Genomic DNA, 24,424 nt, shown 5'->3' on the forward strand with positions numbered 1-24,424 from the left:
CGTTTTTGTGTGTGTATGTGTGTTTTGCACACACACACACACACACACACCCTTGCGCAAACTTTTTTCACCCGCCCTGATTGGTGGCCTCACAGCCACAGAGGGTGGGGAAACCTTGGGATTAATTAGCATACCTGTGCAGTCCGATAAATGCGCCGGCACGCTCACCTGATGCTTCGAAGAGCGTCACACACAGAGAGGAAGAGGGGGACCTTCGTGTGTAGTGTACAGTGCGAATAAAAGTCACCGTGGAAGTAAAGCTCAGCCAAGCTCTCTCACCTCACCGAGAACCCGATCAGACTCCGCCGTCTGTGCGTTAAGGCGCACAGCCCAAACTCAGAACTTTACTCTCTCCCTGGAGGACCGTACCCCCCTCTTGCTCTTTCCGCCGGCTCTCCCTGCTTGACTGTGCCTTGAGGCTTTCCGTAGGCCACTTCTGACTCTTACGCCCGGTTCTGCTGAGTTGTGGCCGGTTCCACCCAGAGCCCCGGGTCACCCATGAGGCTGGAGGCCGCAGCCAGGATGGATCTGTTCAGGAAGCTGTGGAGGGCGAGGAAGCTGATCCTTGTGGTGTTCATCCCGCTGTCCCTGCTTCCCTTACCGCTCATCCACCCTACCAGTGTGAGTACGAGAGAGAGAGAGTGTGAAAAATGTGAAGTTTTTATCATCATTAGCATATACACGCAACAGAACGCTTACCATAACCAAATGGGTTTCAAAATAAGAGCACGGTAGAGTTTAACTGTATAATTTTCACTATCAATGTATTTGATGGATAGAATAAAAAGGTATTAATATTCTATTGGAAATTATTGACATATAAATGCGTCAAATTTATTGAAGTTAATTCGTAGATCGACAAATACACTTTTTAATGCACAGATGTGAAACATTTAAAGACGGAATGACGAGAAACTACTTTTAAAGCACCAGAAAATCTCTTCAAAGCATTAAATGTGATGGATATGCCAGTGCCTATAAGAAATAAATTAAAGATGTATGTTAAAAATAATTAGTATATGCGAACTTAGGTTAAATCAAACATCATGCGCCAATAATTTACTCTTAATAAATACCTAGCAACCATCCGGCACAGCAGTAAACAAGATATCCAGTTGATCTGTGTGTGGTGATGCTGCTGCTCTTGGCCTCAGTGTCCTGATGGGATCTTGGTCTGTGTGTGTGTGTGTGTGTGTGTGTGTGTGTGTGTGTGTGTGTGTGTGTGTGTGTGTGTGTGTGTGTGTGTGAGGGAGAGATAGAGAGAGAGAAAGGCGCACTGTCCTCCGTTTTGATAATCGCTTGTCTCGAGCTCCCCCATCATCAGCTGAGCCGTGTGTGTGGAGAGGAGATGTCGCGACATGTTAATGAGCTAAATATCATCGTGCTCCTGAAAAATAAAAAAGTGAAGAGGGAAAAGATGGGAATAAAAGGAGAGAGGTCCGTTCCTCTTTTGCGTGTCTTCCCTGCGAATCTGGGATAGCTCTGTCGTCAGTGTCCTCAGATTAGTGAAATCATAATGAAAAGCACAGAATTACATGAGCCATGTGCAAGCATTCGCCATTCTGAGACTAAAACCTTAAACTTTTGCTGCTGGGGAGTGAGTTTCATGTATTTTTTTTTAAATATTTGAATATTTGTTTTGTTTGTTTCAGACTTTCAGATTGTGGTGTGGTCTCATATTTACCAAGGCTCAGACCAGTGCATTTCTCTGATTTGCAGAGTCTCTCTGGTTAACATGGTCACCTGTCAGATTCCATGATATCCAGTAGAAAGCACTTTTTCCCTCTAGTGTAGGTCATACTGAGAACACCTCAATTGGGATTAGGATTTTTTTTCTCCCGTGACCAGTGAAAGACAGTAGCAATCAGCAAACCAAAATTGAAGCTTTAAAACACCCTATCAGAGCACGTCACTGTATTTATGATGCAAGTGGTACACATTAGCTCCAGTTTGTGACTTTAATGTATTACAATCTGAATCACGGAGGTAACAATCAATTTAAAGGGAGTGAGAATGTGTTGGTTTGAAAGGCCCACGTCATTTCAAAACTCACGGCATGCGCAATGCATTTTCAAAATCCTCAAGGTGTCCTGTGATAAAACAGTATCAGTTATAGTATATCTAGGTGTTTCCGTTGTTTCTTGTGTTTTTAAGCATGGATCAAACGCTAAATATAGCTACCAAAGTTAAAGTTCGTGTTTAAAAAATCTGAATCAGAATCTGAAGTTTTGAGTTTTTAATGTTCGTGAGCAGCCGGGACTGGAGCTTAAACCACATCTCTGGTAAAAGAAAGAACTTAAGAACTCAAGAATTAACACATAAAACAACTCCCAACACTTCTGTTAAACAGTGATATAAGAAAAAAATGTATTCTCGGTATTTATGAACCAGGTATCAGTGCTGTTTCTGATAAACACAATGAACAAGGGTCGTAAGAGAGGCGATGCGCTTTAGATCATATTCTGTCATGTTTATTGGCACACGGCCATAGTGTTTTCTACACGTATTTCAATTGTAACTACAGGTGTTTCTCTGTGTTTATTTTAATGTCATTCATATTCAAAGAAAGTGTTATGCTCCACAAGTTGACCGTCAGCCAATAAGAGCGATCGCCAAGGAGCCCTGCTGTTATGTCAGTGGTGGTGGATGTTTGGCACGAGTAAGTGGCGCAGGATGAGGCCAAGAAAGAACAAAAGAACAAAAACTTGACTACAAAGAAAAAGAAAGAAACAACCCAAGCAATTAAGTTATATAATCAACCCACAACCACGCTGGATTTGAGCCCCCACGTGGCTTCCTTACGACACCAGGGACCCCAGACTGTGTCGGGAATGTGACGGGTTCAGAGTAACGTTGTGTGTGTGTTTGGAGAGGTCCTGTGTCCAGCTGCAGCTGAACAGGACATCTGTAGGATGCAGTCAGGCCAGGTCAGAGAGACTGAGGACAGGAACAAAGAAGCAGAGTCAGTGGCAGATAAGCACAGGGCTTATCAGAGGCGCACGTGTGCAGTTTCACAACTTTCCAAAATTTTTGCTGAGTCCAGGCAGCTACGTATACACACACGCAAAGAGATGTTCCCTGGCTTTTGGCTTGGCTGCTGTGATGCACACTAAAAAATTGCTGCTACTGTTAAAAAAACTGGCAGTTAATTACGATTTATATTTGGTGAGCCTCTGACTTTTCCTTTAGCAGAAATCTGGCATTTGTGGTTTTTAGCTGTCTTGTCATGTGGATGGATTGCCAATGAATGTACCCTGTAGGATGATAACTGTGGTGATCAGGACAAATATGTGTAGTATATGTGTATGACTCACCTCAGATGGTCTTTTTAGCTGTGATGTGTACTGATGTTCTTTTAAAAATGCTTTTATTGTCAGAGCAATTTGGATAATTAATTTGTTTGACTGATATGTCATCCATTTGTTACCCAGTTCATGGTAGTGGTGTCTGTAGGTGTGTACTCTATGACTGATGAGATAGCCGAGGTACACCTTGGACAGGTCAAACTCCAGTCCCAGAACAGGAAGTTTCATCAGTGTTGTCAGTATAAAGTCAGTTTTCATGTGAGTATTTTTCCATACAAATGGGCACAGGAGTGAACCGTGTGCATGTTATCTATTGAGCCGTTTAGCCTTCTGCTGATTGACTCAGTGAAAAACGTTTGAGCTGTGACCTAATCTGCCTATCAGACATCCTTAGGTAATTGTCTTTTCTTTTTTTAAACTGAATAATATTCATGTTCATTTCCCAAGCTGATCACGGATAACAGTTAGTTGACGAGGCAATCAATGGGCTTCTGTTTAGAGAAAAGCTGACCTATCAGCTGTTAAACCACTGAGATTTCAAAGAAAAACATCTTTTCTCATCCCAGTAAGCTCACAGAAATCGCTTTGCTCAAAGCTTCTAAAACCACACCGGGCTCCAATGCAAAAGACTCAAGAAGTGTCTAGTGAATAGCTGCAAAAGGAAAACATTTGCATTCCTCTTTCTTCCTCACAGATCTCGCAGGAAAGTAGGAAACAACAAATCCAGGGCATTGTTACAAACAAATTATGAGTCCTTTCAGTGTCCTGATTGTTAAATGCATTTAAATAGTCTAAAGCATGATCTATTTCACTGTTTTAATTACCACAAAGAGAGTAATAAGATGCACTGTCACTTATGGATGTTTCTTATGACAAACTGCTGCTAAATACCCAGAATATAAAAACTTATATTTTTCTTCTCTGCAGCATTGTGCCTGAAGGGTCCATTACAGTTTGTTAAGCCGTTTAACATTTTCCCTCTGGTTCTCCAATATCACATTTTACAACAGAAGCAGAAATCAAGTGAACTCTCACCTAGATGGAAAACAAAAAACGGCATCTCACACTTTCATGCCTGTCACAGCCGGTCAGTTGTCCACTTTCCCTCAAAAATGGCCCTGCAGGTGGCACTTTCATAAAATATATGTAGACTGATTTTAATTTTGTCACCACAGAGAGTTGCTAATTTTGTAGTTGAAATGATTTTTAAGATTAATAACTGGTTACATAACCTTCAGAGAAGCCTGCCTAAATCAGCACAAGCACAGGTTATCTTTCATGTGATGACTTCGGAACCTCGACACGTCTTAGCGTGAAGTCTTTTCAGCACAAAGGTCGAAGTACAATGGCTTTCAAAACAAGCCAAACAAAGAAGCCAAAGAGTAGGATTTGAGGATCTAACTGAAGCTGCAGTTTCTGTGGGGCAACTGTGCTCTAGTGACCAATAATCAATCATGGATTACTGCTGATTTGTCTTTTTTGTTTATCTGTCCATTTGTTTGTTCTTTCTGAAGGTCACATTTCTTTTTCTCTTTACATTCTCATCAGTGTGCTTTCCCCCCGCAAACCAGTAGTCAGACCTTTGGCATTGCTTTAATCCTATCCCCCCCCAGGATTAATAAAGCATTCTGATTCTGATCTGGCAGACTTCCAGCACGTCCTCGGTGTGGTGTTGTGTCCGACACAGGCAGGAGCTGTAAAGCTAGCTGTTAAAGTGCAAAAACTCATTATTTGGACACAATGTCTCTCTTTATAATACTGGAATGTTTTCTCAGTGGATTTAAATTGTTGTAATCTTTTCAGTGGCGAAGTTCTCTTTGATTATGAACCCCAAACATCTCATTTGGTCTAATCAGGCAGCTGGACCCAATGCCTGGAAATGCCTCTTAAATCTTTAGGAACGTTTCCAATAAGTAAGCACCTGTCTTTAGAGTAAAAACCTGTGTTGTCAACAGCAAATCAAAAACAGAGCACATTTTATGCTTCTGCTTATTTTCTGTTAGAGTGGTAGATTGTTAAATATGGCCAGTGTTTCATATAATGAGAGCTTTGTATGTGCAAGTAATCCCTGTGAGCCAACAGCTCCGGCTTTAAAATGCTCTAAATGCCCCTTTTGAGACATTTTAAAACATTTTTGGCTGTCTGTGATATCAGTTAGAGCAGAAATAGGGAGTCGTCTTCACACACTGGAGTTAAGGTTAAGATGTGGAGTTCCACAGGGTTCCGTGCTAGGACCACTTCTGTTTACATTATAGATATTTCCTTTAGGCGGTATTATTAGAAGGCATAGCATACAATTCCATTGCTGTGCAGATGATACCCAGTTTTATCTACTCACAAAGCCAGATGACCAGTAAGTTTAACTGCAGGAACGTCTTATAGACATAAAGACCTTCCTCCATCTGTGCAATATTTCTAAAATTAGAAACAGCCTGTCTCGGAGTTATGCTGAAAAACTATTTTACCATCACTCTGCAACATTTATTACTTCTAGACTCAACTATTGTAATTCATTTTTATCAGGCTGTCCTAAAACTGCCTGAGAAGTTTTCATTTGATCCAAAACACAGCAACAGACAAACTGACATAGACTAGAAACAGAACTGCCTTCTCTTCATTGGCTCGCTGTTAAATCCAAAATTAAATTTAAAATCCTTCATGTCACATAAAATATCTTGAATAATCAGACCCATCTTATCTTAAAGCAATAGTACTGTAAGGTAGTTTTTTAAATAAATAAATGTGGTAGTTGAAAATAATAATAGGCTTTTAAATATTTACTTGCTTGTTACTGTTTCTATAGTACTTCTACAGCTATTAAAACTTTTAATATAGCTATTAAAATGGCTTATTGTAGCTTTATAATAACATTAGTTGTATAGCACATTTCAAAACACAGAGTTGCAAAGTGGTTCACAGTTTAAATACAAACACATGATAAAAACACTGAAGATCAATATGCATATTCAAACATACTGAGCTGCCTTAAAAATGGTCTGCGAGCAGCAGATTACCAACAAGCATTCTCTCATATTTCTTGTCTTCATCGATATGTTCATCGTCAAACTATAGTTTGGCTATTGTTTTCCTTTTGAACACCATTTTTTTTCTTTTGCACACTTCCCACACTGGCCACATTTGTACAGCCTCTTTGTGGTTGTTGTCACATGCACTGAGGATGCATACCTGTGGATATTTTGAAACTGCAAAGTTTCAGGGTTCTTCTACAATGTCTTTGAATTGTAATAATCTACATGCGTTTTCTTGCAACATAATGTAAACAGCAGGCATGGATAAGCTTGACTTCTGAAAAGTTTTGTTTGTTTTTTCTCAAAATGGGAGTTCAAGCAGGTCTGGACATGGTTCACGCTGAAGTCCTGCGGCTAATTCTCCTCCCTGTGGGTTTATTAACTTGAGATTAAGTGACCTGCTACAAGCGAAATGCTATACTAAGCATTCTTCAGTACAGACTCCAGCAGCGTTTGATAGAAGCTAATATGAAATCTGTGCTCAACAAAAGACTATCCAAGTCTCATATTATAACATAGTGATAACCTGCATATATAATAGCACTATGTCTGTGACACATTCATTCTGACCTAAATTAAGCTTATTAAGCATAATTCATTTATGAACAAACTGTATTTTTCTGCAAAGCGAGTGTCGGCTATAAAAGGTCTTAACAAATGTCACGAGATTCAACTTTAGTTTTGAAGATTGGAGAGCGTGTCACTAAGCCCATTGGTGTTGCGACAGAGCGGTATGAGAGGCTGGCATGTTGACATTATATAACCAATAACAAGATTAATGTAATATCACTGTGTGTGTGTGCTAGAGTTTTGTCAGAAAGAGTGTTAGTGTGTGTCCCAGTTGGATATTAAGTACAAACAACACTCCCCACTGCTGCCACAACAATAAACTCACACAATATTTGTACTTGTACTTGTAATGTATTCTAAAAGACTGTGCACATCCATGTGTCCACATCCACACACACATCCATATGTGCATGTGCACACATGGATGTGTGTGTGTGGACAATGTTGCTACCAACCTAAAATAATAATACAATTGCTATAGAGACCTGTGTCTTTTTTTCTGTATTGCTTATTGTGTGGATGATATAGACAGACTTTTTTGGGGGTTGCAGGAGGCGTGTTGTGCTTATGTGTTGATGGTGACGGCCGTCTACTGGGTGTCTGAAGCTGTTCCCTTGGGTGCTGCTGCTCTGGTCCCAGCCTTCCTCTACCCGCTCTTTGGTGTACTCAAGTCCAGTGAGGTGAGTCCTTCTTTCCAGCTGATTGTCTGGTTCGAGCTTCAGCTCTCTGAAGTTGAAATAATCTTATAAACTGTATTTGAGATGCCAAATTAAGAGTGAGTTGTATATTGAAAATTGTAGCATCTACTGTGAGCTAAAGGTTTTGATTTTTCATAACTGCAGAACCTGGCAGAGAAGGAGAGCAAAGAAAAACAAAGATCCCGTTTTTCAGAATGAATTAAAAACGCGACCGATTGTGGCAGTTCCACATAGTCGGGTTAGAGCATGCAGAGCAGAGACACTATGACTGATAAAGGATTGAGATGGAAATGTACTGAGTGAAAAGAGTGTGCTGAGAAGATGGCAGGAGTATTTTGAGGAGCTGCAATAAAGAAAATGAAAGAGAGCAGACAGATAGGATAGGAACAACTAGAAGAGTTACAAGAGAATTTAAGTCTCTGTCTTCTAGCAGTCCATCAGTAGGTAGACCTCACGCTTTATGCGTTATAAGTGAAATCTTAAACTGATTGGTACAAGGTGCTAAAAGACAGTTCAGTGTCCCACAAAATACCTAAAATTCTGCTTGCATGTTTGAAATTTGGAGATTTTCACATCGTGTTTCTCGGGTTTTCAATGTGTCATGTGATTAAAATGCCCGTTTGAACATTGAACAGCACTGTAAAATAGGATAGACAGTCACGCTGAACGAAGCTTCTGACCTTCACAGGACTGAGTGCTTAACTTTTTCATGAGCACATATGCAATGTGTGTAATAACATGATTAAAACTATGTTCAATTAATTAAATAAATGTTCTCATCAAATGCCACTACTCAAAGCTTAATAAAAAGGATATAGAAGAATAAACATAATATAAAAATGATATAATTCCCACACAGCCATGTGCGGCAAATCCTGCTACAGCACCATGCGTAGCTAACTATTTTCAAGGCAAATTACAGCTTTGACACAGTGCAGTGAATCTAAACGATAACAATTATTCTTTAATTTATTACATCCTAATTCTTGATGTCTTTTGTTAAAACTTTGCCTTATTGTGCAAATATCCTCCTCCGTTCTTTCAGTTTGAAAAGGCACCAGGACTGAGACTCCTGTAGCAATACAAAAGTCTTGGTCAGATTCTTGTTAAGGGTTTTTGCTTTTTGCTAATTAAACAAGTGGGGCAGGGATAGCTCAGTAGGTAGAGTGGGTTCCCCATGGTCAGAAGGTCTGGGGTTTGAATCCACTGAACGGCTGCCCTGAGGTACCCCTGAGCAAAGTACTGTCCCTACATGCTGCGCCTGCTTAGTGGCTGCCCACTGATTGAATGGGTCCAATGCAGAGAGAGTAATTCCCCCATGGGGATCAATAAAGTATACATTATTATAAGTGTTCTTGTAACTGTACAGTATGAGGCACAGGAGTCCCCAGTAGTTTTTTTTTTTTGGTTTTTTTTTAAGGCAAAACCAAATTTCATCAATTTTTACAGTGTTTACAGTTTTTATAAATTAAAAATCTGCTGTACAGATCTCTATATATCTGTTTAACTAGAGTTATGTCCATATTAATAGGAAGAGGTTATTGAATAATTAAGAATATTCTCCTTAGACACTGCATTGTCTTACTTTATTGCGGGTTTGCTCATTTTTTTCTAAAGCAACATTAAAGCAAGAAAGGAAAAAAAGTGGTAGTAAAAATATACGTGCAGATCAGACGGTGCATGGTTTTTGTGTTCTGGACTGTGCTATGTATGCTTAAAGAAATTTGGTCCACGCGTGTGCTCCTCAGACATACATAAGCTTTTTATTTACAGTTCTCTGTTGCTTATCCTATTACACTCCAGTGTAAACCAGAGGCATGGTCACTCAACTGTGAAGGTTTCATTAGACATGACTGAGTGGAGAGTGCAGATGAACCCATTAACCCGGCACTCATCATCAGTACCCACTGATGTTCTCCAGTGTTCTTCACGTGGCCACACCCAGCCTCTCACACACTTTACTGACCATTAACACCACTGTCGAACCTTAATACAGTATGATTGGCGTTACTGATAGTGGCGGCCATTGGCGTCAGTCCCTTTTTTTTCTTTAAAAAAAAAAATACCAGTAACAGTTTCCTCAATTAAACTCACCTTCATCATCTTTACCTTTGTTATCTGCATTACATAAAAACTGAGTCGTGACCAAAGCGCCTTGACAAACAGTGACAAAAGCTGCCTGTTAACACTGCTGTAAGCCGCTTGTGATGGTGTTCCATAAATATGCCAGCAGAGAGCTTTATGCAACATTTCCAGTCTATTATAGCACTTTCATTTTTTTGCAATCTCCTCATTTTCCGCTGCTTTAATGCTGCTAATTTAGAGATTAGATTCAGTCTTCATCTGCTGCCACTCAAGAGTGGAATGTAAGAGCATCAACAATGCACAGGATCTTATCTCATCCAGTTAACAGTTCAAGTTTTCTGCGGTCATAAGTGTTCCATTAAAAAAAGCTAGTATTTAAAGTGATTGGAAAGGACTATGACTTGGATTTGTAGCTGCAAATTCAAATGAAAACCGATTAGCCGAGTTTCAGTGCGAAACAGCTGTGGAGGATAATCTGTACACTGTATGTGAATACTGTAGCAATGATTATATGTCTGTTAAACTTGGAGCTGTCACTACTAAGCTTTGCATTAGCCAACACTGAGATTTTAGCTATTTTAGTCATTCCTTTAACGTATTATCTTAACAGCTGTTATTGTAACTGTGAAGCAGCTGATAGGCTTGGATGCATTCCAGCATCTGTCTGATTCCCATTCAGTTGGTTTCTTGTTTTTAAAAGTTCATTTATGGGATTTTGACATCTTTTATGACAACAAACAGTGTGGAGAGACATTTTTATAGGGCCTACCCTGTGTACTTTTGTTCCCAAGAACACAAAAGTGTAAACGTTCAGCTTAGGGAAAATTAAAAGATTTTAGGTGAGAGGTGAGTGCACTTGGGATTATGTAACGCTGCAGACCTGTGAACGCTGCTGATGGGAAGTAGAGCAGATTAAGAACAACAAACCGTGAGTGCTGATCCTGTACGAGGGAGGGTGGACTGGGTGAAAGGAGGGTCTCGGAACTTCTTCCTGCCTACAACATCTCATTTTGTTTATTTTCCCGGCATCTGTTGAATTAGTTTGAAATGATGTAGACTTATCATTTGAAGTGATAATTTTTGTACCTCTGTGCGTGTTCAGGTAGCAGCAGAGTACTGCAAAGACACAACTCTGCTGCTGATGGGAGTCATTTGCCTGGCGGCCTCCATAGAGAAGTGGAACCTTCATAAACGGATTGCTTTGAGGATGGTGATGATTGCAGGGGCCAAGCCTGGCATGTGAGCATCACACTTTTGTACATTTAAACACTATAATGATGGCAAATGTAGTCAAAATGCCCCCCCACAAAAGTATAAAATGACCTCCTTCTTGTGCAGGTTGGTACTGGGCTTCATGTGCTGCACCGTATTTCTCTCCATGTGGCTCAGCAACACATCCACCACAGCCATGGTGATGCCCATAGCTGAGGCCGTCCTGCAGCAGCTGATCTGCACCGGTCTGGCTGACAGTCATAACGACTCTGAAACAGCAGAGGTGCCTGAAGAGGACAGTGGTATGTCTGGGTCTGTCACTATATTTCTGCAAATATAACAACAGTGCTTGCACCAGTGTGGACATTAGCTAGAAGCTAGCTGAGGTGCTGTAGCAGAGAGGGTCTCCTGTTAACAGGCAAACAGTCGAACTTTTCAAACTACTTCTGTCATTGACTTGACGATGCCCGTGTTTCTCTGCAGCTGTGTCAGACAAAGAGGAGAACCTGGACAAGAACCAGCTAGAGCTGCTCTACCGCAACAACTGGTATGTGTCTGTGGACATTTTGGGTCTTTATTTATATTGTCTGACTGAAGTTCTTGTTTGTGCTCCTAAAAATGTTGTACCTAGTGTTATGGAAAACTTGGGTCCACTTGCTACATTTGCAAAACAGTCTATCAGGAGCCTTGGTGTTAGTATTGACTCAGCTCTGACTTTGGATGCCCATGTAAAATCTCTGGTTCGCTCCTGTTTTTATCACTTGAGAAACATTGCTAAGCTGAGTCCCATTGTATCGTGCTCTGAATTAGAAATTGTTATTCATGCATTTGTTTCATCTCGTCTGGACTATTGTAATTCTTTGTTTACTTGTTTATGTAAAGCCTCTTTGGAGCGTCTGCAAGTTGTTCAGAACGCTGCTGCAAAGCTTCTGACCAAATCCTCCAAATTTTCCCATGTCACACCCCTGCTGATTCAGCTGCACTGGCTCCCCGTTAAATTCAGAATCCAGTTTAAGGTTTTGACCTTGACTTTCAGGGCTCTGCATGGACAAGCACCAACATATATAAGTGAACTTTTACATCCATACATTCCCAGCAGGTCCCTAAGGTCATGTGACCAGGGCTTGCTTGCTGTCCAACACAAGAGGGTGAAAACAAAAGGCGACAAAGCTTTTGGAACTGTGGCCCCCAGATTGTGGAACTCTCTCCCTTTGAGCCTGAGATCTGTGGACTCAGTGGTCGCTAAAAACTCATCTTTTTAAACTTGCTTTTGGTTGATTTTTATTTTTAGGTTTTAGCTTCTGTGAAGCACTTTGTGATTTTTATCCTGAAAGGTGCTATATAAATAAAGTTTTACTTACTTACTTTATTTATGCAGTGTACACTCGATGATATGTGAATGTCTGTTTAAGTTGTCTACACAGGGTTCTGTGGTAGTTCTGCAGGGATTTTACTTTTTTATCTGTGCTATTAAGTTACATCAAATGACTGTTTTCCTTCAGTCTCACTCATTTTAACCAAAGTAAAGTCAATTTTCTCTCACACAACCATACTGATTTTCTTTATCTTCTCTTCTTTTTTCAGCAATGACTACAATAAGCAGGAGCTCTCCACACTAAGTGACGTAAGTGACGTGTTTGTGTGTGTGTGTGCGTGTGTGTGTGAAGTACACAGAATGTGGAAATTAGCCACAGAAAAATCTATATGCTTGCACTGATTCGGTATTCTGTTGTTTTCAGACAAAAATCGCTGAGGTCAACGGTTTGGGTCTCAAGCCCATCTCAAACCAGGAATTCATAAAAAACACCAACGGCCACCTGCCACAGGTGAGCAGTGTGTCAGTGAAGAGGGTGGGCCAGAGCCATGTTGCTGGAAACAAGAGCTAGAAGCAATCTACCTGATTGCTTCTCATGTTTGCTCTTCGTTTACAACATTTTCATCACTGCCGTCTAGGTTGAGATTGAAATCCCAAATGTAAAGAGGGTGAAGATGAGAAGAGACTCCCAGTATCCCACCAAACGGGATCACATGATCTGTAAATGCCTGTCGCTAAGCATCACGTATGCAGCGACCATCGGAGGACTCATCACCATCACCGGCACGTCAACCAACCTCATCTTTGCTGAACAGTTTAACACGTAAGTGGTATCTACACAAACGCTTGCTTATGTAATGATTTAAATAAGCTTCCAACATTTGTTGACAGTAATATTAAATCTACTTTACAAACTGTTCAGAACCAGAGAGAGATGCTGGTCTGTAATGGCTTTGGATGACTGCAGACATCTCCTCAGTTCTCAAACATGTTTACAGCTTGGTTGATTTCTTGGCTGTTGTGTTCTCTGTTCTGAAAAAGTTTGTTAGCTGAGTGTCTGGGCCCACAAGAGATCAAACTAATCAGCCTCTACAGTGCTGACAGAGATGATTTCATCTGGCCACTGCCTGACAGAATGGCCTCCTTCATGTCACAGCTTGTGGACAAACATCAGGTTTTGATCTGTGTGGGACTGAGTGTGTGCTAGTAGTTGTGATGCTAACAGGGACAGCAACAAGTCTAAGCAGTGTAAAGTAAAATCTCATAGATTAGAGATTTAAGCTTGAAATTCGTTGATTGTGTGTACTTATTCAGTTTAGTTGATCCAAAACTGGAGTCCATGCTCGTACAACAAGTGATAAACTTGACATCAGTTGCTTTGACAAGCATATTTGTACAGATTGTGGATGTGATTTTAGTCAGTGCTGCACAAATGCAACCAAACTTATAAAAATAAATTCAAACATACAGACAAATTAAACAAAAAAGCCTTTTTATCTATGCTATATGCTTTTGTAGACACATTAGTGTGTGAATGAGGGCAGAGACGCTAACAAAGCAATGTTAGATTTATCAGAGGGTTATTTTAGTACCCGGCTAACTTTTAGAAGGTGGAAATGAGCTGTTTGTTTGCAGGTTTCTCTTAGCTAGCTACTTGTGGAGCTCCACAGGGTTCTGCCTGGGACCAGTTCTATTCAAATTATTCATTCATCACTCAGGCAGTATTCTGTGTACATTTTCATTGCTATGCAGATGATACCCAGCTTTATATATCCATTAAGCCAGATAACACACGCCAATTAATTAAAGTGCAGGGATTTCTTAAAGACATAATGACCTAGAAGACCTCCAATTGTGAGGTTATTGTGCATGGCCCTTAAATATCTTAGAAACATTGTATGTAACCAGATATTTACTCTGGATGGCATTACCTTGGCCTCCAGTAACACTGTCAGTCTGAGACAGGATGTTTCTAATTTTAGAGATATTATGCAAATGCAGGGAAGCAGTCATTACAAAGTGACAAAATGGAATGGGAGGGAGAATCTTCAGCTTTCAGGCCCCTCTTCTATGGAAGTTCTGATTCGGGAGATAGTCTGTCTTTCCTTTTTAGTAAAGCTCATAGTTGGGTCTAGATCAGGTATCCCTGAATCCTTCCTTAGTTACCCTGCTGTAGACTTAGTCTGCTAGGTTTTCTCTGTTATTGTAGGGTCTTTACCTTACAATATAAAGCACCTTGAGCCAACTAGGGTTTGGTGCTATATGAATAAAATTGGATTGAATGGAACTGCAAACAAATCATTACTTTATTTTTACCTGATGATTCAGAAATGTAGTATCCTAAAACTGAAATCAGGATATTTGGTTTTATTTTTATTTTAAAAGTCAGTTTATGTTGAAGTCTCTGACTAATTGCCAACGTTGGCTTGATCTATAATTTCAGTAAACATTTTCCTGATGAGTTTATGGTCTCCAGTCGCTATCTTAATTCACATTGAATACACTGCAATGCTCATTTGATACATTATGGTCCCCATTAGAGTTAAAAAGGACTATAAAGACAAGTAGAGGCTGGTTACCATAAAGACAAATGATACCCATACGAGATCTAGGTTAAAAAAATCCTGCTAGCAACTTCCATCTTTTATGTACGTCTGTGCTGAAGCCTCACATCTTATAACTTTTTTCCACTTTTGTCTGCTGATGAAAGGCTGGAAAATTTAGTTCTGTTTTTTTCTGACAGGACTGCATCTTTGAATTATTACCCCCTCCACTGTGCGCTTAATTGTTCTCTGTCTCCATTTGTACGTAATTTTGTGGTAATAGAAGCTGGATTTTGTGTTTCAGTGGTGAAAGTTCTGCTCTTATTAGAGATACTTGTGTAAACTGGGTTTCAACTATTTAAACTGTGCAAAGAATCTGGTATTTCATGGCTCCAGAGCCCTGCCAGCAGACTGTCAGCGTTTTTAAATGTGTCTCTTTAGTAGATCATAAAATTTAACCCAGTACAGGAAATCTTGATGGACACTGACACTGATGTTGTCAACATATTATGATTTTTATTGCATTAGGTCTTTTTAAAATGCAATTTGGTGTTAAGATGAAATCTTAAAAGCTCTAGAATAGTTTCATACTTTTATTTAATTTATTGTGTTCTTGTTTTTCATAAATGAAACTTTCTATTTGCCTGAAATATCTCATTTTTTCTCTCTGCTGTTATTTTATATAGAAACTCATGGCTCCCAAAGGTCTGTTTTCCCTGATTCTTTCTGTCGAGCTATGAGGTTGATGGGTTTTTCCCTCATATTATCTAGGGGATGGGATCTGTAAAATGTGATGCAGATATCGATGATCCTCAGAGGATGACAAGTAGCCCAGTCATTTTCCCATACTTTTTATTGGCTCGCTTTCACTTTTCCATCCACGATGCGAATGCCCGGAGGTCAGAGAAGGCATGGCAGAGTTGTTCGTGCAGCAGATACGTGATCACCGTCTTTGCATGTCACCTTTACTCTGCTTAGCGTCGTTACAGAGCAGTGAAGCATATCAGAGCAAACACACTTTATTACCTATATAGCTTTAAATGAAACAAATGTGGAGACCAACTTGTCTTATAGCTTAAAGTGCACTAATCATAAACTACTGATACACTACACAGAGGGCTATTAATGTTGATGATATGGTCTCCTCACAGTTTTCTCAGATTTCTTTTCTCTGTGGAAAAAAGGGGGAGGTTATCCTCACCTGTCCCAGCTGTCACTGGGTGGAATTAGGATACAGAGATCACCAAAGTTATATAGTTAACTGAAAGAACAACATTTTAATTAGCTAAAATAAGAATAAAAACTTAATCTTTGAAAAAACAAACAAACAACAGAAAACATTTATGAGCTTGGAAAGCAACAGTGAATGTCATTTAGTTCCACTGGATTCTAGATTCAAAGTATCTCCAAATCTGAGCAACTAACGCCTAAACATTCCACATCAGGGACGTCAAACTCGTTGTACGCGGTGGGCCACTTTGATCGTATCAGCGAATCAACCCTTTCTGTCAGAATAAAGATATTTCACTCAACATTTAATCCCCAATAACTCTTAATATCAGAAAAAGAAGTTCAGTTTCAACAGTACATTTTAACTTTTCTACATGACAAATGTGTTAAATTAAATAGACGTTCTAGTTAATCACAGAAAATATAGTAAATCTTGAAAAACAGGAACATTTTTGTCATTTTCCTGTGTATCTGTTAGTTTCTTGCAGTATGAATGGCAATGGAGAAGGTTTTGTCAGTAGGGAATCCTGGAAAACTTCTCAAAATACAGTCAAAAGTTCCTAATATATACACATTTTCCAAAGCCTTCTAGGATTGGAGGAGTTGCTGGGCTAATTCTGGCCCCCGGGCCTTCTGTTTGAAACCCCTAGATGTATGAACAGCACTACTCTTTAAACATGAATACATTTAATTAGGTGATAAACTTACCTTTCAATAGGTTATCAATAAAGGGTTGTAAATATTAATAGTATATTGCAGAAGTGTGTAGCAACTGTGTGGTTAGAGCAGGTCGTCTTCTACAGTAAGGGGAAGGTTGGTAGTTTGATTCCCCCCTGGATGCTCCAGGTTGCATGCTAAAGTATCCCTGAGTTACTCCTCATATGAGCGTGAATGTGAACTTAGATGTAGGGCATTAATGGATACTTTTTGGCTGCTCTCTTATCCACAAGGGGGCGCCAAACAAGTCCCTCCACACATGTTTTATAGCAAATTTTACGCCACATACCTTCCTGATGCAGCCCCAAAGGGATTTGCGTCTCTTCCCGGGATTGAACTAATATCTTCCACTTGTTAGGTGAATGTGTAAAGATATTACAAAGCTTTATATATATAAGGCTGAATATTAGAAAGTGGCATCCTTTCTGGCATGTCATGTTGGTTCTCTTCTTTTAAAATAGATAGATGCTGCTGCTTTACTCTGTAACTGCGTTCTGCTCTATAGAAGCTTCTGAAGTGTTTCTTAAGAGAATTTCGGTGACCCATTATGGCTTCTGTCCAGTAGTGTAGTATAACTCTCTGAGCTGTGATAGTCACAGTCTTATCAGTGTGGACAGTCAGCTGTAATGCTGCACAGATAAGTAAATGAGAATGACAACATCTGTCAGTCAAAGCAAACACACGTGACCGAGGCTGGGTCAGTGTGTGCAGCTGATGTGAGTTAATCGGCTATTTTTAAACGTGATCAGGTTCCATTTTTATCGGTGGTGACACATGCCGTCACAAGTCATGAGGCTCAGCCCCTAAAGAGCCAGTGTGTAGCAATGCATATATTACACATTAAAATGAAATGAAGACGACCGATGAGTGTGGTTTAAAGCTGCTGTTTCCAACTGTCTTTCCAGCCGTTATCCAGACGCAAAGGTGATCAACTTTGGCACATGGTTCATCTTCAGCTTCCCCATCGCCATCATCATGCTGGTTCTCACCTGGCTGTGGCTGCACTTCCTTTTCCTCGGCTGCAAGTGAGTGCCCGTTCGAGGATCTTTGTGTGTGTGCTGTGTTGCTAGTTGCTGTGCTAATTGTCACAGGCAGGGGTGTGATTACAGAGGTGGGTCTCCTACTTGCCCACATCTCCATGTTGTCATTATGGACTCATGGTAATCCTGCTGCCTGTATGTTGTTGAGGCTACAGCTTGAAAAGCACAAAGCGACCGTATCAGGTCACCGTGTGGTTGATCTTGTTGTTGCTGTCTGTGTGTTCAGCTTCAGAGAAACCTGCTCACTCAGTAAGAAACGCAAAACCAGGAGAGAGATGCTGTCAGAGAGGAGGATCCACGAGGAGTACGCGAAGCTGGGACCCATCAGGTGTGTGCCAGAGCTGAAACGATGCAAAAATAATTTCCCGAAATTCCAACTCTGATGTCAACTCTTCCACTTTTTATGTATATTTAAAGGACTAAGTTCACCTGTGTGTAAATATAAGCTATGCATTTGCATCTTACTCACGAGCCCAGACGTGACATTTTGTCCCCATCGTGTTGTCACTCATGTAATTGTTGCTGACGCGCTTTTGTGGATTGTGTGTGCAGCTACCCAGAGGTGGTGACAGGTGTTTTCTTCATCCTGATGACACTGCTGTGGTTCACCAGAGAGCCTGGCTTTGTGCCCGGCTGGACGTCGCTCTTTGAAAAGTAAGTACTGATAATGTCGCGCCGGATCACCACAAACGTTCAGAAGTGTTAGTGGTCAGACACTTTAGGGAAGCACTGGTTCTCCGTGACAAATACACACCCTGTCAGTAGGTATAATTTAGGGGTTGGTTGTAGCTCAGGCGGTAGAGCAGGTCATCTACTGATTGGAAGGTTGGTGGTTCGATTCCTGGCTTCCCCTGGTCTGCATGCCAAATATCCTTGGGCAAGATATTAACCCCAAATTGCTCTCCGATGCATCCATCGGAGTATGAATGTGTGTGAATGTTACTTAGAAAGCACTTAGAACAATGTGCTTGTGCGAATGGGTGTGAATGGGTGAATGCACAAGTTGTGTAAAGCGCTTTGAGTGCTCAGAAGAGTAGAAAAGCGCTATATAAGAACCAGTCCATTTACCATTTACCATAATAGACACTTAGTAAGGAGTGCTTATGCTCTGTTCATACGACATATTTTTGATTTTTGGCCTCTGTTAGAGTACTTTTGCATTATTTGGTACTCAAAAGAGTCCTTTTAGCTGTTTCTCCCTGCATTTTATCGCCTATAAAGAATATCTCAGTGACATCATACAGCGATAGGACTTGTAAAGATCAGTGTTATACTGAGATAGAAAGTAAGGAAAAGCACAATAGGTCCCTTTTAAAGCATACACAAAATATTTTACATTAGACTTTATGACATAATAATAAATAATAATAAAATAAATACAAGTAGTTTAATAAGACTTTGACTGTTTTATATCTGTGTATTCTTAATTTCTCTCTCAGGAAAGGCTACAGGACTGATGCAACGGTGTCTGTTCTTCTGGGCTTCCTCCTCTTCCTCATCCCTGCCAGGCGGCCCTTCTCTTCCTCCTCTTGCTGTAAAAACTCAGGTCAGGAACAAGCACTCGAGCACCTTTGGGTTGTCTCATCAGGGCCCCATTTGGTGGCTTTAAAACATATTGAATAATAAAAAAAGGGCTCAGTGATGTTGTTCGGCTAGCTTCGTTAACATTCGTATACTACCTCAGATTCTTCTAACAGCACATTACAGATGTTGTGAGCCATTCATTTGAGATTTGGTCAAATAAATGACTTTTCAAGTGTTTGTCAACCACAAGTATTACATGATATTATTCCCCCAGATCCTGCTCTATTGACATTTTTTTCTGTCATTTTAAAATATTAGATGATGATTCAGAGTCTGACCCACTGGCTCCCATGATCACCTGGAAGGACTTCCAGAGACTCATGCCGTGGGAGATCGTCATCCTGGTTGGTGGAGGCTATGCACTGGCAGCGGGCTGCAAGGTACTACGAATATATGTCTGTGTGTTCTTGTATTGCTCTACTGCTCTGGCATCATAGCATCTGGGTAATCTGAATCTGCGATCCATTTTCACCATTATAAATTTCTTGATTACTTTGGTAGAGTTAATGTGATTTCAACATGTATCTACAAGAGACTGTAGCTATAAAAGAGAAGAATCATTTCACATGTTATTACATTAGGTAATGGTGGGGATATGAACAGCATGTAGAAAGCTGATTAATGTTGCGTGTGTGCGTAGGTGTCCGGCCTGTCAGTGTGGATTGGCAGACAGCTGGAGCCCATGAGTGGTCTTCCTCCCTGGGCGGTCACCCTGCTAGCCTGCCTGCTGGTTTCTGCGGTCACCGAGTTCGCCTCCAACCCAGCAACTCTCACCGTCTTCCTGCCCATCCTGTCTGCGCTGGTACGACATATTCCCTTTCATATCGCAACACCTGTTCCTCATTAATGATCATAAAAATGTCATAAATCATTAAAAACACTCACATAAATGACCTGGAGGATATTGAGTCTAACAGGTCTGCGCTAATGTGCTGCTTGAAAATACTTTTTCATTTTTAAACCGTGCTAATTACTTCTGATGTGGGCCACGAATTTGAATAATCTTTACCAGGTGGTCTAAATAGTACTGGTTACATAACCGTTACATAAGTGTGTGCGTGTAACAGTGCAAACAATGTAAAGCTTGAGGTAAGTGGCACTGATTGTGAGGCTGGGTTCTCTTTTTATATACATATAAAACAACCTGTGTTATTTATACTCTTATACTATACTGGGATAGCAGCACAAACACATGTAAGAGTAGGGGAAAAATATTTGTGCATTTGCACATTATGACCCTTTTACTCAGAAACCCCCCCCCCCAAAAAAAAACTGCTGTATTGGCAATAATCTATTTTAGCTGTCAGTGGTGACGTTTTCTCACCAGTACGTCACAAGCCATTTTATTGCAGAATGGTGCCTGTTCCTCGTGTACTTACTCATGAAGTGCACATCAAGGCTCTTTTTATTTCACAGCATTTGCCGTAATACTTCACCTCTGTCCAGTTGTTAACTGATGACGTATGAACCCTGCTTCCGGCTCCAAACTACACTGCATTCATTAAGGCTAAAGTCTTTTTTAACATGTTTTAATGATTTTTGTGTTCTTTGTAATCTCAACCGGCCCTTAAAATATAGTCAGTGATGTCTGTCGGCCTCTCTGGGTTTTTATTACCACTCCTGTTGCATGTTTTAAAGCTCAGTTTAAAAAAAAAAAAAAAAAACTTAAAATGCTTACCATTGTAACAGCAGATAAAATTGTACAACATGTGCAATTTTTTTAATTTTTCCCCACATCGCAAAACTATGACATCATAGCGACAGGATGGGTCAGTTGTGACGTTAATACCAGACGAACATTTTTATGATTATATTATGTGAAAATGTTTTTTTTAAGTGTCATATCAACTTCTGTAGCAGTTGGTAACTCTGACCTTCTCTTTCTCCCGTTTGTTCAATTTTTCTTTATCATCCTTTTTCTTTTATCTTCCCTCCTTCTACATTTTTCTGAGTTATCTATAACCTCTGTACCCCCCAACCATTTCACCTCTCCTCTTCCCTCTTGTCTTTTTTCTTCACTACTCTCTCTTTACCCCCTTTGTTCTTCTTCATGGCGTACTTCTCTGTCCAGTCGGAGACTCTGCACATCAACCCCCTCCACACTTTGATCCCTTCCACCATGTGCGTGTCATTTGGGGTCATGCTTCCAGTGGGGAACCCCCCCAACGCCATCGTCTTCAGTTACGGCCACGTGCAGATCAGGGACATGGTACGACACACAAACACACACTCACTGTCCCACAATCTTCTTGCACCTGCGGAATCAAAAGACTTTAGGGAACAGCGTATCCGATTCGAGGCTCTTTTTATTTCGTACTATGTGGCAAACAGAAACTCTTGATGCTTACTGAAGTAATTTTTCTCCTCCTCATCTCCAGGTCAAAGCAGGTTTTGGGGTGAATCTGATTGGCGTGGCGGTGGTAATGTTGGCCATCACCACCTGGGGGGTTCCACTCTTCAATCTGACTGAGTTCCCAGCCTGGGCACTGGCCAGGAATGTCACTGGGAGCTTATAACTAACAGTGGGCAGGTGCTGGCGGTACAAAGCGGGGATGAACTCAAAAACAGACGAGGAAGAGACTGGGCAAGTGTTGCGATTGCTCAGAATTATACTGATTAAACAGGCCTTAAAAGAAGAACATGGATGTGGTGAGAAGGAGAAGAAGTGGAGAAACAACCCTCACCAGCTGCTTAGATATACTATTATATACTGGTGTTACAAGGAATGTTAAACGCCTTTGGCCACTGGGGGACATTAAACTCCAACTGAAACCTTTAAAAATCAAGAACTGATTTAGTTTTTTTGATTTATAGTAGAAGAAAAATGATAAGTTACAGTTTTACAGTAAACCTGAAATACATTTTCAGATCTACAACATCCTTTTATTTCCCTGTTTTTAGATAGAAATAAGCTACATATGGCCACTGTAGACAAGTCTCTTTTTATTGCATGTTTGCTGAACTTAAACATTTCTAATGAAATATACTTTTTACAGCTAAATTGAACACATTTCAGCATTTCTGGAAAAAATCAGTCTTGTCTTTCGTGTAAGAGGGAAGAAGTGGCTGCTGGATTAAAGCGAGATGAATGCATGAAAAGAGAAATCTACCGTGGCTGCCAGTGTACTGTATATGTAGAGCTACTGTACTTTTTACGTTGAACACCGTGGGCCTTCCTTACACATTTCATGCACATTCTTACCAAAGTTTCTGAAGCTGCTTGTGTCCTAAAATGCTGTGAACTTTACAATTCTTGTTGCTACATGTTACCTGAACGCTGCAGTGCCTTTTACAGTGCCTTGTGTTAATGAATTTACACGCTACAATTTTAACATGACCTACTATCAAACTTCTTACCCCAACAGTGTTCATGTCTTCCTGTGATGTCAAAGCACACTCCACCCTCATCCTCACCCTGGTTGCGGTAGATTTAGTCAGTGTTGCTTAGGAAGATTCATAAAATGATGTGCACCTGGCAGCCATAACAAGAGCAGCTCAAATGGTAAATACTAAATAAGGGGGCTTCCTTTTGCATATCTAGAGATGCCCTGGTGGTGACCAGTCGGCAACCCCCTGGGACCCACCGCTAGGAAAAATATTCCCACTCCACCAGCCATCTGGCAAATAAAAGTGTGACTCCTGGTGTATCATAGACATGATACGTGAGTTTCTGAAATGTCTTACATCATCAGTGTGACCCCCCCCCCAAATTGTAAAGAAATTGCACATTGAAAGAAGCGAAAAAAGAAAAATCTGATGTAGCAAATATGACACAATTTAAATCTCAGATATTCAAATGATTATTTTATGAATTAATAATAATTGTCAGAAGGTTCAATAGACTCCATTTTCAAAAAATCAGGTTAATGTGCCCTTTAAAGTGTCAGTTTTAATGTTACCTCAGAAGACCAGCTGGAAGCACAGGACCACGATTCTTTTACTTCCACGAAGGCCAAGAAAAAATGATCAGAAAGGCATAAAAGTTGGTTTTTTTGTGACTACTCGACTGCAACCAGCCGTTTTACCTTTCTCCTTCAATCATATAACATAACGAAGTTTAGAAAAGATGTATTTATGCTAAAGACTTGAGCTGCCTTCAGTTACTTTTTGCTTGACCTATGCCAGAACTTTCTTTTCCTAATCGCAGAAGCTTATAGACCAACTCTGGTCATTACCCAGTGAACCCAGCAGGGTGTTTTGGATCCTACGAACAAACCCTTTGTCTCTGCGCTCCTGATTTACATTCATGTCACATGTTGAAAGGATCTAGAAATTTTTAAAGGTAGATCAAGTCGAACAAGATAATTTACCTACTTATTGAAGTATGAGCTTTAACTGTGGCGCTCACGTTAGTCAAACACTAACAAAGGATCTTTATGAAACACAGAAAGCTTTTTTAGTAACTGCAGAAAAATTGGTTTCACGAAATCGTTCACTTGTCGCACCATAGCGTGACCATTTTTTGTACTTTTTCACTGTCTCCTGGGAGGAGCAACATTTCTCCTGGTATGTAAAGAAATAAAAAATGAAATGCCACTGTGGGAGGCTGCAGACTCCCTCTGGGTACTGGTTCTTTAATGCAGCACGCAAAGAAAGCATTTAAGGAAAAGACTGTGCAAGCAAGGAGTGGAAGGGTGTAGTAATTTGTTCAATCAACTGTCAAATCACAAAAAAGGTTTGCACAAAACACTCACTGTACTGTGCGAAAATGTAAAATATATGCCTTTATATATTTGTACACAGATTTTAAGTGTCATTAGTCACTTTTTTTTATATCACGGCATTGTAAGTACAGTATGGGCCTTTAGCGTAGCCTCAATCAGAAGCATGTCTTTTTCTTGTGTAATTTATTCACAGGTTTCATACATCTCAGTCGTGTTACAGCAGTGACCTTTGACCCAGGGGCCACGCTCTTCTGTAAATACTTTAAAGACTTGTAATATAAGCATACTATGTCCTTGCCTGTTTCAAATGAGCTGTAACATTTTTAAATTTTGGTTGACCCTGATAGTGCATTCATATCCAGCCACAACACAACCTAGGAGTCAAGATGATCCAATATTACTTCATGTGCAACAATAAAACCACTAAAACCA

At 40.3% G+C, this 24,424-nt stretch overlaps 2 protein-coding genes across 2 annotated transcripts in view; one reads left to right on the forward strand and one right to left on the reverse strand.

The window, feature by feature from the left end:
• Positions 1 to 1,218, reverse strand: part of zgc:162331 (uncharacterized) — a 41,487-nt gene extending 40,269 nt beyond the window's left edge. Inside the window, exons 1-2 of the mRNA XM_006806473.3 lie at positions 1,077 to 1,218; positions 169 to 613 (exon numbers count right to left, since the gene is read on the reverse strand). The gene's annotated coding sequence lies outside the window, so the exon portion shown is untranslated. The remainder of the gene's footprint in view (positions 1 to 168; positions 614 to 1,076) is intronic.
• Positions 194 to 24,424, forward strand: slc13a4 (solute carrier family 13 member 4). Its single transcript, XM_087830297.1, has 16 exons — positions 194 to 621; positions 7,456 to 7,584; positions 10,790 to 10,926; positions 11,026 to 11,201; positions 11,383 to 11,446; positions 12,484 to 12,523; positions 12,639 to 12,725; positions 12,853 to 13,037; positions 17,610 to 17,729; positions 17,971 to 18,072; positions 18,297 to 18,398; positions 19,184 to 19,290; positions 19,587 to 19,708; positions 19,969 to 20,130; positions 21,400 to 21,537; positions 21,707 to 24,424. Exons 1-16 carry the CDS (start codon positions 499 to 501, stop codon positions 21,842 to 21,844), a joined length of 1,932 nt encoding a protein of 643 aa, XP_087686423.1. The 5' UTR covers positions 194 to 498; the 3' UTR covers positions 21,845 to 24,424.

This window comes from Neolamprologus brichardi, chromosome 17 (assembly GCF_056152115.1).
Source record: "Neolamprologus brichardi isolate AB-2024 chromosome 17, ASM5615211v1, whole genome shotgun sequence".
NCBI lineage: Eukaryota > Metazoa > Chordata > Actinopteri > Cichliformes > Cichlidae > Neolamprologus > Neolamprologus brichardi.

Coding starts and splice junctions, on each gene's coding strand:
- slc13a4 (XM_087830297.1), top strand. CDS start 499: ATGAGGCTGGAGGCCGCAGCCAGGATGGATCTGTTCAGGAAGCTGTGG. Junction 11,202..11,382: donor GGTGCCTGAAGAGGACAGTG/GTATGTCTGGGT, acceptor GTTTCTCTGCAG/CTGTGTCAGACAAAGAGGAG. Junction 17,730..17,970: donor TTCCTTTTCCTCGGCTGCAA/GTGAGTGCCCGT, acceptor CTGTGTGTTCAG/CTTCAGAGAAACCTGCTCAC.